Raw genomic sequence first — 11,053 nt, 5'->3', positions numbered from 1 at the left:
GCACTCCTATCCGCTCGCAAAGATGCGGGGTCCCGAGAGGAGGGGCTCGTGGTACCGTGAGGATAAGACGAGGAAGGGCTGGAGGAATGCCAAGGGCCATGGAGCATATGGTCGCACAAGGCAGGATTGCCACTCAGTGCATCCGCCATGCATCACCAACACACAGCCCCCACAGGGTACATGAGTCTTGCAAAACGCCGGACCATACATACGTCGGCCAATCTCAATTCTCCGCAAAACCAGAGTGTGCATACAAGCGAAGGCTCCTCCTACTCCGAGTCTCCGCCGGTCTAACCCCGCTTTTTATTTTGATCCATAGTTATTCGCGAGCTAACCCCAGACTCCTTATCTACCCGGTCACACCGTCATATGACCATGTTATTGTCCTCCCGAGTCCCCAATGCCCATCCCCTCCCCCTTCTCACCGTGGTCAACAACCTTTCGCTGGTCCCGCTGACTCATTCTCATCACGTGACCATCGATCACTCGGTGTCGTCATCGTCTACGGAGAATTCCGGCCTCCTCGTGCAGTTGTGCACCCCTCACAAGTTACAAATCGTCCATAAAAATAGTTGTCTAACGGACCACGGTCGAGAGGGCCGTATGCATCCGAGCGGGTGGGATGGTGGGGTTGCTGTTTTACCGTATGATAGGCTGGGGTGCCGGCGCGGCTGCGAGTTTTCTGGCCTCTGGGACCCATGATAATTGATTCACATCCCCGGGCGTTGTGGTGAATCAAATTCATAGGTTCTCTGAGTTTGTTAACTACAGAAGATACTTCCTTTCTGCCATATGATTGATCCAGGTATGATACTTCTTAACACCTATCTCGCACTACCTTAACCGTACGCGTGGCTTTGCCGTGTAATCCTTGAGCGGAGTGGAATTGAGGGTCCAACGCGAAACAACCCCCCCCCCCCACTTCCATTCCCAAACCTTGCTTCGCGAACTTCCTAAGCCGGCTGCAGTGTCCAGACACTCTCCGGAATTTCGAAATACCCAACGCAATCCCAAATCCAGCACACTCACTCACGCGCAAATCCGAGTGATGCCTCAAGACGCTGCTCCGATCTGCGTCATGCAGGGATCACGAGCTTGGCAGTAGCTAATTAACCAACCAACGTGAGCCGAACGCGACAACGACAACGTCAACGACAACGACACCTCTCCTCTCGAGTTTCCCACCATCACCATCACCACACAACTACACAACCACAATGACAGTCACAACAACACTCCTCATCGCCACCGCGGCCCTCCTATTCACGCACTCGTACATCCCCCGTCCCCCGTCCCCCGTCCCCCGTCCCCCGTCCCCGTCCCCCTCCCTCCCACCTCCGCTTCCCGATCATCATCACTAACCCAAGCAAACTGCAGTGTCTACTCAGCGCACGAGCACTCCACCACGCTCACCACGACCACCACCTCTACGGCCATCCCGACGGACATAGCGCTAGAAACGCTGCTAGCCGCAGTCCTCCTGTGTTTCGGGATTGTCGTACGCTACGCCGGCGAGCTGCGGCCAATACAGTTGCGCGTGTGGGCGGGAAAGCTGGAGCGCGAGCGGGGCGCGGGGACGTGGGCGCAGCTGGATGGCGCGGGTGTTGGAGGTGGGTTCTGGGATGTGAGGAGTTCCAGGAAGGAGAGCGCGGTGGAGAAGTAGTGGGTGCATGGGGATGGAGGGTAGATGGGGGATGGGGGGATATGCATAATGGTTACGGGGAGTACTATAGTCATGGATGGGCACTCGGTTCTCGGTTCATGTTTCACGTTTCGAATGGGTTGCAGCAAATAGGTGCCGAACGGCGATCTGAGCGTATCGCAATTGAGCTTTGGGTGGGCGGGCGGCGATCAATGTTACCGCTATCATTCGTATTACTTCCACGCCTCTGTACAGAGAGAAAGAGAGAGGGCGTTACCAACATCAACGCTTGCCGCCCCTCATGTGAAAGTTGAATGAAACGTCCAGCGCATGCGTCCGCTAGGTACGGGGACACGCCCGACGTCGCCCATCGTCGCCCATCGTCGCCCGACGTCGCAATCTTTCGCAATCTTTCGCAATCTTTCGCAATCGTTCGTAGCCCTGAAGACGGTCCGATTCCAAGCCCCGGCGGCCCGTTTCGGCGGCCCGCGTAGCAAACAGGACCGTCGAGCCCCCATTGCGATTGAACTCCACCTACTACACCACACCATCCACACTTCAAAGCAGCGGGGGCGGGCGGCGGACTCCATCCTTTCATCCCCGCATCCCCAATCCCCGACCGCCGCCCATCCCCACCTTCCACACCACCAACCAAGCAACCAGCCAGCAAGAATGTCGCGGCCATACTCGGGGCGGATGCCGGGAAGCTTCGACGACGCGGCCTCAGCTTCCTCAATTTCCTCCGCCGGCTCTGCCGGCTCTTCGCCGATCTCCGGCCACCCCGAGCACCCTGAGCACCCCGACCACCCCGACCACCCCGACCACCACGACGACCACGACGACCACGCGGCAAGAACGCCGCGGCCGTACCGGTACTCGAGGCGGATACCCGGAAGCTTCGACCATGCAGACTCGATTTCCTCGATTTCCTTGATTTCCTTGATTTCCTCGATTTCCTCCGGCGACAGGGACGGCGACGGCGACGAGGACGGCGACGGGTATGGCTGGGCGCTCGTCTCCCGCACCGTTGTGTACCGCATATTCGCCCTGCGCCGCCGGGACGCTGCAGTGACCGCAGACACGGCGGATGGAGGTACGCACCCCCCCCCCCCCCCACCCCCCGCCTCTCTAGCTGAGAGCTGACAAGAACCAGCCACCCAGCTGCACCCGCACTTTTCGCCATCGCTAGAGCTAGCGACAACCACCGACGGCGACGTCTCCTCGCCCTCGCAGCAGCTCTCCCTAACCCGCGCCCTCTCTGATGAGCTGGACGAGTCGCTCCCACTCTCCGTCTCCATTTCGGAGCAGGAATTCGATCAATCACTTCAATTGGAAGATCCACGAGCGGAAGACTTGGACGAGGCTCGGAGTGAGTCGAGCGGAGGGACCGGAGATGGCGGAGATAGCGTGATCGCAGCTAGCGGTAGCGTGTCCAGCTGGAGACGGAGTAGTTTCGACGCTGAAGCTCCAAGATTGAGCTGGCGACGGAGGACGGGAAGGTGGATGCTCGGGTTTTTCTAGTTAGTGGGGGTGATGAACTGTGAATGAAACGAAATCGCGGAGGGGGATCTAGGGTCATAGTTTAGGTGGGAGACGTCAACATGGTAGACTAGTTTTGTGTTGGGGTGAACCACTACAGTACCTTACTTGAGATTCGGATGTTGGAAAGATGGCGGTGCGATTGCCTAGAACTAGGAGATCGTGAGGGTGTAGTTACAAGGCTTCACGTTGTTTCGCGATTCGGTTTCATAGAGCCCAGCACACGACCACAGTACGTAAGTAGGGAGAAAAAAGGTCACCCGATTCTAACTTTTTCCCAAATTTCCCCCTTCAAGCCGCGATCATTATTTTGCGCCGTTCAAGAAGCCCCAACCAATCCCAAATCATGTACCTCATTCGCTACCCGCGGACAGTTTACAACTTCTGCATTGCGGCGATATCGGTGGACTGGACGTGGTCCTCGTCCTCCTCGATCTGCTGCTGCAGCTCGTCGAGAGAGATCTTCTCGTCCTCGACGACAAGGTTGATCTGCAGCTTCTTGATACCGTAACCGACGGCGACCAGAGTGTGGGCTCCCCAAACGAGACCGTCTACGTGGTATTAGTAGTGCGCGGGGACAATGTGGAGAGGATGTGGCAACGAACCCTTCTCGATGGCCTTGACGTTGGCAACCAGCTCGTCCATGTTTGTCTCGTCATCCCACGGCTTGACATCGAGCGTGACGACCGACTTGGCAACTATCCATTCATCAGCGTCTGCACAACTATGCATCCTCTTTTGGGTCGCGGCAACACACTAGTCTTGGGCTTCAGCGCCTTCTTGGCCCTGTACTCCTCCAACCGCTTAGCGGCCAGCGCCTCCTTCTCCTTGTCCTCATCCTCATCGTCAGAGCCGAACAGGTCGACCTCATCATCGTCATCTTCCTCCTCGACCTTCTCGGGGGCGGCGGCAGGGTTGACGGTGTTCTCGACGACCTCGGGTCCGTACTGGGAGATGTCGGTAGACTGCTCTCCGGGGAGCGTCTCGAAGTCGGTCTCGTACGAGTGGATGTTCTTGTACCAGCGCGCGGCGTTGGGGTACTTGGCCGAGTCGGGGGCGCTGGAGATAGCCTTGTAGATGGTCACATCTCCCTGGGAAGGGGTGTATCTGGGAGGGAATGTCAGTCTTCACTGTTTCCGGAGTTCTTGCATGCAGAGGATGATTGATAAAGTAGCAAGGAAATGCAGGATCAGAGGTGCAATGAAGCTATTGGGTTGTAGTCAAACAGCGGGGTCTTAAGCCGCCTCTTAAACACGGACCAATTTTATCTCATCATTCAAACATTTTCGGGATTGGGGGGAGGGGGGTATGTGATCGAGGTAGCGATGACAGAGGTGGGCCATCGCATCCAGGCCAGGGAGAATACACGCAGAACGTGCGCCGGATATCGGTGAAGCAAAAAACAGAGTAGAAAGTGGCTGCGACTCACCCAACGACGTAGCTCCTGGTGGTCAACCAGCTGTTAAGGGCTGCATAACGAGGACCCGTCAGTCATAACCATCCTCGGACCCCATCCCGCCTGCGCATCGGGGAAGCCTACCAGAGAGGCCAGCCTCGGCAGCGAGATCAGTGAAACCCATTTTGATGATGTAGAGTGGTGGTAATCGGTTGAAGGAGTTGTGTGTTGTGGAGGGAGTAGTGGAAGATGACTTTTTGGGCGGTGGAAGTATGGAAGAGGAGGATTTTCTTTGGGCGAGGGCGGGGTAAGTTGGATACGAAGGGCAGTCGTTGGAAAAGGGCGGCGCTAACGGGATACACCACCAGTTGCTGCACCCGCCGCGAGCCTCATCTCAACGCTGGGAGAAAAAAAAAGAAGCATGGTGCGTGCGAGCAGGCAGCTGTTGATAGATCGATTTTGAATTTTCGCCGTGTTGGAACGAGCCGATCGGCTCTATTTATCAAGTCGGGCCGCTGTGGGAGGCTGGGTATTTGCACGGATGCTCACTCGGAAACGTAGCGACACTGGAACTCAACATGTTTGATACTTTCTTGATTTAGAGATTGAGTGAAGCAGAGCAGTGTGCTGCCGGTGACGATGTGTGCCTCCGTAGAATCCACCCCGAACTCACGATGTTCAACTGCATCTCGACGAAAGCGTTCGCAACCTGCGGGATTGCACAGATTTCGCCGCTCGCACGTGACTAGGGTAGCGGCGCAGCGTGGTCGGCGAAAAATTTTGCCCCAGCCCCCGCTAGTTAGCTAGCAGCAGAGCCTCGTAATTTTTAGCCGCACCAAGTATAAAATGCCCTCTTCCCCCACTCCCCTCTCTTCTCCTTACATCAGTAGGTAGTTTTACAACTATTTATTAGGATCTCCACTCCGGTGGCTTGCTGAGTTCTGTCTTTATCTTCGTGGACAGAGTTCCGTTCCCGGGTCCTTAGAAGGAACCTCCTTTGTCATGCTTAACGGTGTGGTCGAGGCGCATTGCTCTCCCGATCGCTCGTGTCTCGTGAGAGACATGAGCATGGGGGGTAGGTGGCACATCTTCTACTTCTTTTCGTTGAATACCTGGACGCTGTCGAGGTTTCGAGGACGAGTTTGTTTGCTTGGATATGACTATTGAAAGCATAGTCATGGGCGTGGAGGATACGAATCTTCACTCGCTCATCTGAAGTTTTTCGCTCCGGTCTCATCTCGCTATCTACAGCTGCTGAACCTTCAAATTGACTAGCTATGGGTGCAGCGACATGATGACCCTCTCTCTCTCGCAGCGGAGCATCATAGGCGTAGGCACTGCGAAGAAGAGATCAGCGATGCTTCTCCACTACTATCCTAACATTCCGAGTCACTCCTCAGTGCTCTCGAATCCATTGCTTCCAGTATCCAGCGATCCCACTACCTAGGTACCCATTTTCCTAGAGTCCTAGAGTCCCAGGCAAAACCGCCCACTCTCCCATGGTCGCACCAATTACAGCACCATTCTAAAACGAACGACGAATTCATGTCTCCCGAGTCCCGCCCCGATCACGATGGGGAATGTTTCTACGAATTCACGGGTATATAGGGTATATACGGTCTTCAAGCGCGGTCGACTACTCGTACACTCTCAGAGCTAAGACATGTGCTTCGTGGACAGCTGGTAGGGGAAGTGCTGTTCAATACCGAATGGCAAGCAACCGCTCATGCGTGATCGAAACATGGTATTCGAACGGGAGCACATCTTCATTCTTCACAAAGGAATTACAGCTTCAAACAGAGCAAGCTTGCACCTGAACAGCAGCAGAATGTAAACGATACTAATCAATCAACAACCGCAGCATTCTAAGTACTAAACAAGCAACATCCGTAGCATCTGGCTACATCATTACCGTCCCACCCACCCACCCCCCTTCATGCATCGCTTTACTCCAGACTACTCAAATCGAGCGGAACACTGCTCCCCCTACCACTCCTATACGCCTTATTGCATCCAGTAAACGGCCTCGGTTCAGGAAAGCTCGCTTCGGGCTGAAAGCGCCACCTGCTATCGTCGACGACGATCTTGCGAGCGCCGGAGGCGACCGCGGGGCTGAGGGAGTAATTTCCGTAGGCAGCCGACGGCGGGGGAGGTGGTGGTGGAGGCGGAGCCGGCGCGGAAGGCGGCGGTGGCGGAGGGGGCGGGGCGTTGCGGTTGGGCCCCGAGGGTGGAGGCGGCGGCGGCGGCGGCGTGTGCGAGAGCGAGACGGAGCGCTTGCTCAGCGCGGATTGCAGGAGGGATATGCCGTTGCTGTTGCCGCCGTTTGTGGGCGGTGGGGGTGGAGGGGTGGCGCGTGGTGGTGGGGGCGCGGGCGGTGTGGGTGAGGGGGACTTGCGGCTTGGTGGGGGTGGCGGGCGGATGTGCGATGGTGGTGGGGGAGGCGCGCGTGGTGGGACCGGCGCGGTGGAGTGCGGACGACCAGGGGGCGGGGCGGGCGTTTTGCGCGAGTTGACGTTGGGCGCGGAGGGAGACGCGCGGAGGGTGGGGATTGTCGGGGCTCGTGGGGGTGATTCCGTGTCGGACATATAGGAGGAATCTCGGTTCGCTGTATGAGTAGGTTAGCTATAGCTCTAGTAAAGGGTCCTCATAGTGGGAGAGAGGAATGTAGTACCTCCAGTATTCACGCCGCCTCTCGTACTCCTCAGTCGTGGCATCCCGCCCGCAAATAATCCACCCAGCTGTGCAGCCGGGGCCAGCCCTCCTCCTCCTCCTCCCCCAGTAGTCTCACTATTACTCCTCCCACGGTTCACGGATGCTCCGGCACTATCACTCCTCGCTCTCATCGCCGCAGCGGCCGCACCTGGAATCGGCGGAGCACCCGGAATAGCCGGCGGCTTTCCCATCTGCACAACGCCTCCTCCTCCTCCGCCGCCCGAGATCTTCGCATCGATTATCGGGGCGCTGCGATCGTTCGTTTGCGCCTTCTTCAGCCGGATCCCCTTCGTGATGTCGCCGTTGAGCGCTCCCTGGACCTGTCCGTTAGTATTGTCGGAGGGCTCTGGTAGCACTGGGGCGGTCGACACATACTCTTGAAGGGGCAGCCGCTTTGCCTCCTCCGAAGCCGCCGGGAGGTGGTGGTGGGGGTGGGGGCGGTGGTGGTGGCGGTGGTGGTGGCATCGTTCGTGGGGTGTTGACAGTGAGGATGTGAAAGATATGTGTTGCTGTTGCTGTTGCTGTTGTTGTTGTGGTTGACGGTAGAGTAGCTGTCGATGGAGCTGAGGTTGGTGGTCGGTTTACGTTGCGTCGACCTGTCTTAAACGTTTGTAGTACCCAGTTCCCAACCGCGTCATCCCTGTGGCACCGCAGCAACACCGCCACAACACCTCACCTCCTTCCCCCCACCACCACTCTCAGCACCACCACCCCACCAGTCGCGATGTCGTCGCTCGGTCCCTTCGTCGGCAGTATTCCACCCGCTTCCACCCTCTCCGCCTTCTGCATAACTAACCGTCCCCAGAAACAGTAACAATCATCACCTCCGACGGCCGCACGCTCACGGGGCAGCTCCTGGGCCACGACCAGACCACGAACCTGATCCTATCGTCGACGGTCGAGCGGATCTTTGCGAGCCCGGACTCGGAGGATGCGAGTCAGGAGGTGGAGCACGGGCTGTACCTGATACGCGGCGACAACGTCGCGGTGTGCGGCCTTGTCGACGAGGAGGTGGAAATGGGAATCGACTGGACCAAGGTTCGGGCCAATCCGTTGGGCGGCATGAAGCATTCGTAGGGGAGCGGAGGGAGCGGAGGGACGAGAATGAACACGGGACGATGGCGATTTTGATAGTTTGATGATTGATGGCGATGTTTGGCTGCTCTTTTCCGATGCTTTTGCTCATTACTACGGCGTTGAGGAGGGAGACGGTTCGTGTATATACTCTATTTCACTTCACTTCGATTCACTGCGATCTGGTTCTTGCACGTATGTGGGGAGGAACGTGTCGTGCGAATGATTCTGCGCTCACGACCATTCCGCGTTCCATTCCATCGATATCCAGCACTACAAGTCCACCGCGGTCCGCAAGGCTTCCACGCTTTGCCCCTAGCGGGCTTGGTATATCCCACTGGCCTTCCTTTCGCTTTCTTGCCATCCCACGACACCGGAAAACCAGCAGTGAATCGAGTCACTCACACTCGTCCGCTTCCCTCATCATTCTAATCCTCAGTCTCCCTAGAATAGACATCACGGCCAATGGAACAACTCACGAGTCGCAAAGCAACGAGCAGGTAGCATGCCTTACCGAGTATCAAGTTTACCATCAAGTCCCGTAGGCAGTAGGCAGTACCTAGTTCGAGTACAGGTACAGGTACAATTCTCAAACGCGATACAGCTCCTTTTAAGCCATTTTCTTTCTCTAGCCATCCCATCCCATCCCATCCCATCCCAATTAACCCTTTAAAAAAACAAAAAAGTAGACTCGACAGAAGGAAGGAAGGAAACAATAAATCTTTAAAGTACATTGAAGTTTCATCTTTCAATTTCGCACTACAAGCCGCATGCCCATGCCCCTTCGTATGATATGCCACAAGTCCCCAAAGCCCGGACTGGACAGGACAGAGTCTGGTCTTGATGGGCGGGGGATGAGATGTGCATCCGGGCAATTACACGTCAGAGTATGTAGGTAGGTAGAATCAACAGCACGATTCCTTTTTTTGTTCAAGTCCGCCCAATATGAAAAATGAAGCGAAAACCCACGAAGAGGTCGAAGTCGAAGTCAAGGAAAAAGAAACCTAGGAAATAACCGCTAAAAAGAGCACCATCATCCCCATCGTCGCTCATCTCATCTCCCCTTCTACCGCCGTCGTCTCATGACCAACTTCTAGTAATCTGAGCTCTCCGGGTGCACCTCCCAGTTGTCGATGTTATCGACCTCGGCCCAGTCGGATCCCGACGTCGTGCTGCCACGAGTCTCCTTCTTGGGGGCCTTGACCTGCTTAGTAGCCACAGGGGGAGCCAGGGTGGCCCTCGGCTCAGGGGCGGGGGTGGGCGTCTTCGCCTTTGGAAGGGTGATCGTCTCGTCGGCCGAGTCGTCGGATTTCCTCATGCTGCGAGTCGACTTCTTGCTCTTGACCTCGTTCCACTCCGGCTCGGGGACCATGGCGTTGGGAGGGATGGACTCCCAGGAGTCGCCGAGGGTGGTGGAGCGCTGGATGGGCTCGGAGTCGGAGTCGCCGGGGGTGAAGGTGTCGAGGAGCGCGCTGGAGGAAGAAGCGGTCGAGGTGGCGGCGGGGACGGGGGTAGTAGCGCGGGGGGGCTTCTTGCTTCCGACCTGAGTCCAGGCGGAGGAAGCAGCGGCAGCGGCGGCGGAGACGGGAGCGGGGGAGGAGACAGCAGGACGAGCGGCCTCAGCAACGCGTTGGGCCTTACGGTGCTGTTCGAGGCGGGCGTGCTGTTCGGCGCGTTCCTGGGCGCGTGCAGCCTTCTCCTTCTCCTTCTTCTTTGCGTTCTTGGCAGCGTGGACTCCGGAGTCGTTGACGGGGGCGGACTTCTTCTTCTGGGTACGGGGAGGCTGGACGGGGGCACCGATGCGGAGGACTCCTGGGCCGCTGGTAGAGGGTTCGAGCATATCGGAGGGGTCGTTGGACTTGGAGTACTCCTCATCGATGTCGCCGTCGGCACCGGTGGAAGAGGTCTGGCTGCCTGCGTAGCGTCCAGCTCCTCCGAGCTTCAAGCGGCGAGCAACGTCCTTCAGATCGACCTCCTCGGCAACATCGTCGTCATCGTCGTCGTCATCGCTCTTGACCTCGACCTTCTTCTCCTTGACGACGGAGTTGCTCAGCGACGCGGCCGCCGATGATGACGACTTCTTGACCTTCTTCTTGGCCTTCTTCTTGACCTCGCCGGCCGACTCCACCCCACCACCACCGCTGCTCGCCACTTTTGCTTTTGCCTTCTCAGGCACAGCCTTCACCTTCTCCGGTAACACCTCCGCAACCTTCTTCGCGATCTTCTGGGCCTGGGGAGTCTTCCCACGCTGCTGAACGAACCAAATCGCTCCCACGACGGAGATAAACAGCGCCCACGAAATAAGGGAGTTCATCGCCATGATGAATCTAGACTTCTTTTACATCGCGTCACGTCAGCTCAGATCTCGAATGCAGCGGAAGCCGGAAAGGAAGAAGTGGAAATACCTCGAGCTTCGATCAGTCCCTTAAGGATTCAGTTTGAATGCTTGGGTAACACGCAGCCGGTCCGTTGGGATGTGATGTGGTGATGATGCAAGTGTGCGTGCGTGTGTGGGTGGCAGAAAGGGGATGCGACGAGATCAGATGCAATGAAGAATCCAATCGTAGTCGTTGCGGCGGTGGAGGGTGTTGTGGGAATGAAAGTGATGATGTATGTGTGTGTGTGAGGGATGTGAGAAGAAGTAGAATAGAAGGATGGGAGAAGACAGCGGCAAGATAGATAGAGTAGGG

The 11,053-nt window shown here is 57.0% G+C and overlaps 7 protein-coding genes across 7 annotated transcripts; 3 read left to right on the top strand and 4 right to left on the bottom strand.

Moving 5' to 3' along the window:
- Positions 1-253: 253 nt before the first annotated feature.
- BZA05DRAFT_398599 (uncharacterized protein) lies at positions 254-723 on the top strand. The gene has a single exon (XM_051483726.1). It carries the CDS (start codon positions 370-372, stop codon positions 700-702), a length of 333 nt encoding a protein of 110 aa, XP_051339505.1. The 5' UTR covers positions 254-369; the 3' UTR covers positions 703-723.
- A 186-nt stretch (positions 724-909) lies between these two features.
- On the top strand, positions 910-1,987 carry BZA05DRAFT_398597 (magnesium transporter). Its single transcript, XM_051483725.1, has 2 exons — positions 910-1,273; positions 1,378-1,987. Exons 1-2 carry the CDS (start codon positions 1,218-1,220, stop codon positions 1,661-1,663), a joined length of 342 nt encoding a protein of 113 aa, XP_051339504.1. The 5' UTR covers positions 910-1,217; the 3' UTR covers positions 1,664-1,987.
- BZA05DRAFT_398595 (uncharacterized protein) lies at positions 1,977-2,428 on the bottom strand. Its single transcript, XM_051483724.1, is given in 2 exon segments — positions 1,977-2,008; positions 2,019-2,428. 2 exon segments carry the CDS (start codon positions 2,325-2,327, stop codon positions 1,982-1,984), a joined length of 336 nt encoding a protein of 111 aa, XP_051339503.1. The 5' UTR covers positions 2,328-2,428; the 3' UTR covers positions 1,977-1,981.
- An 874-nt stretch (positions 2,429-3,302) lies between these two features.
- Positions 3,303-5,030, bottom strand: BZA05DRAFT_398591 (elongation factor EF-1 beta subunit). The gene is made up of 5 exons (XM_051483723.1): positions 4,722-5,030; positions 4,611-4,650; positions 3,939-4,288; positions 3,787-3,879; positions 3,303-3,732 (listed from the first exon to the last, which is right to left on the bottom strand). The coding sequence occupies exons 1-5, from the start codon at positions 4,759-4,761 to the stop codon at positions 3,557-3,559; spliced, it is 699 nt and encodes a 232-aa protein (XP_051339502.1). The 5' UTR covers positions 4,762-5,030; the 3' UTR covers positions 3,303-3,556.
- A 1,475-nt stretch (positions 5,031-6,505) lies between these two features.
- Positions 6,506-7,919, bottom strand: BZA05DRAFT_474118 (uncharacterized protein). The gene is made up of 3 exons (XM_051488109.1): positions 7,665-7,919; positions 7,249-7,603; positions 6,506-7,182 (listed from the first exon to the last, which is right to left on the bottom strand). The coding sequence occupies exons 1-3, from the start codon at positions 7,752-7,754 to the stop codon at positions 6,524-6,526; spliced, it is 1,104 nt and encodes a 367-aa protein (XP_051339501.1). The 5' UTR covers positions 7,755-7,919; the 3' UTR covers positions 6,506-6,523.
- BZA05DRAFT_398589 (uncharacterized protein) lies at positions 7,920-8,580 on the top strand. The gene is made up of 2 exons (XM_051483722.1): positions 7,920-8,041; positions 8,095-8,580. The coding sequence occupies exons 1-2, from the start codon at positions 8,014-8,016 to the stop codon at positions 8,364-8,366; spliced, it is 300 nt and encodes a 99-aa protein (XP_051339500.1). The 5' UTR covers positions 7,920-8,013; the 3' UTR covers positions 8,367-8,580.
- A 386-nt stretch (positions 8,581-8,966) lies between these two features.
- Positions 8,967-10,791, bottom strand: BZA05DRAFT_398587 (uncharacterized protein). The gene has a single exon (XM_051483721.1). The coding sequence runs from the start codon at positions 10,681-10,683 to the stop codon at positions 9,457-9,459; it is 1,227 nt and encodes a 408-aa protein (XP_051339499.1). The 5' UTR covers positions 10,684-10,791; the 3' UTR covers positions 8,967-9,456.
- Between the last annotated feature and the right edge of the window lie 262 nt (positions 10,792-11,053).

The sequence above is a fragment of the Tricharina praecox genome (assembly GCF_024521635.1).
Source record: "Tricharina praecox strain CBS 144465 chromosome Unknown BZA05scaffold_12, whole genome shotgun sequence".
NCBI classification, from domain to species: domain Eukaryota; kingdom Fungi; phylum Ascomycota; class Pezizomycetes; order Pezizales; family Pyronemataceae; genus Tricharina; species Tricharina praecox.
The sequence above is the reverse complement of the archived record's forward strand: the minus strand, read 5'-3'. Positions and strand labels throughout refer to the sequence as shown.

What these genes read in the sequence shown, in the direction of transcription:
- BZA05DRAFT_398599 (XM_051483726.1), top strand. Translation starts at nt 370, where the DNA reads ATGACCATGTTATTGTCCTCCCGAGTCCCCAATGCCCATCCCCTCCCC.
- BZA05DRAFT_398597 (XM_051483725.1), top strand. Translation starts at nt 1,218, where the DNA reads ATGACAGTCACAACAACACTCCTCATCGCCACCGCGGCCCTCCTATTC. An exon ending in GCCCTCCTATTCACGCACTC is followed by an intron (nt 1,274 to 1,377) that starts GTACATCCCCCG and finishes AGCAAACTGCAG; the next exon opens with TGTCTACTCAGCGCACGAGC.
- BZA05DRAFT_398595 (XM_051483724.1), bottom strand. Translation starts at nt 2,327, where the DNA reads ATGGCCGCGACATTCTTGCTGGCTGGTTGCTTGGTTGGTGGTGTGGAA.
- BZA05DRAFT_398591 (XM_051483723.1), bottom strand. Translation starts at nt 4,761, where the DNA reads ATGGGTTTCACTGATCTCGCTGCCGAGGCTGGCCTCTCTG. An exon ending in ACCAGGAGCTACGTCGTTGG is followed by an intron (nt 4,289 to 4,610) that starts GTGAGTCGCAGC and finishes ATTCCCTCCCAG; the next exon opens with ATACACCCCTTCCCAGGGAG. An exon ending in GGCGCTGAAGCCCAAGACTA is followed by an intron (nt 3,880 to 3,938) that starts GTGTGTTGCCGC and finishes ATGAATGGATAG; the next exon opens with TTGCCAAGTCGGTCGTCACG.
- BZA05DRAFT_474118 (XM_051488109.1), bottom strand. Translation starts at nt 7,754, where the DNA reads ATGCCACCACCACCGCCACCACCACCGCCCCCACCCCCACCACCACCT. An exon ending in AAGCGGCTGCCCCTTCAAGA is followed by an intron (nt 7,604 to 7,664) that starts GTATGTGTCGAC and finishes GGACAGGTCCAG; the next exon opens with GGAGCGCTCAACGGCGACAT. An exon ending in AGGCGGCGTGAATACTGGAG is followed by an intron (nt 7,183 to 7,248) that starts GTACTACATTCC and finishes CTACTCATACAG; the next exon opens with CGAACCGAGATTCCTCCTAT.
- BZA05DRAFT_398589 (XM_051483722.1), top strand. Translation starts at nt 8,014, where the DNA reads ATGTCGTCGCTCGGTCCCTTCGTCGGCA. An exon ending in GCTCGGTCCCTTCGTCGGCA is followed by an intron (nt 8,042 to 8,094) that starts GTATTCCACCCG and finishes AACCGTCCCCAG; the next exon opens with AAACAGTAACAATCATCACC.
- BZA05DRAFT_398587 (XM_051483721.1), bottom strand. Translation starts at nt 10,683, where the DNA reads ATGGCGATGAACTCCCTTATTTCGTGGGCGCTGTTTATCTCCGTCGTG.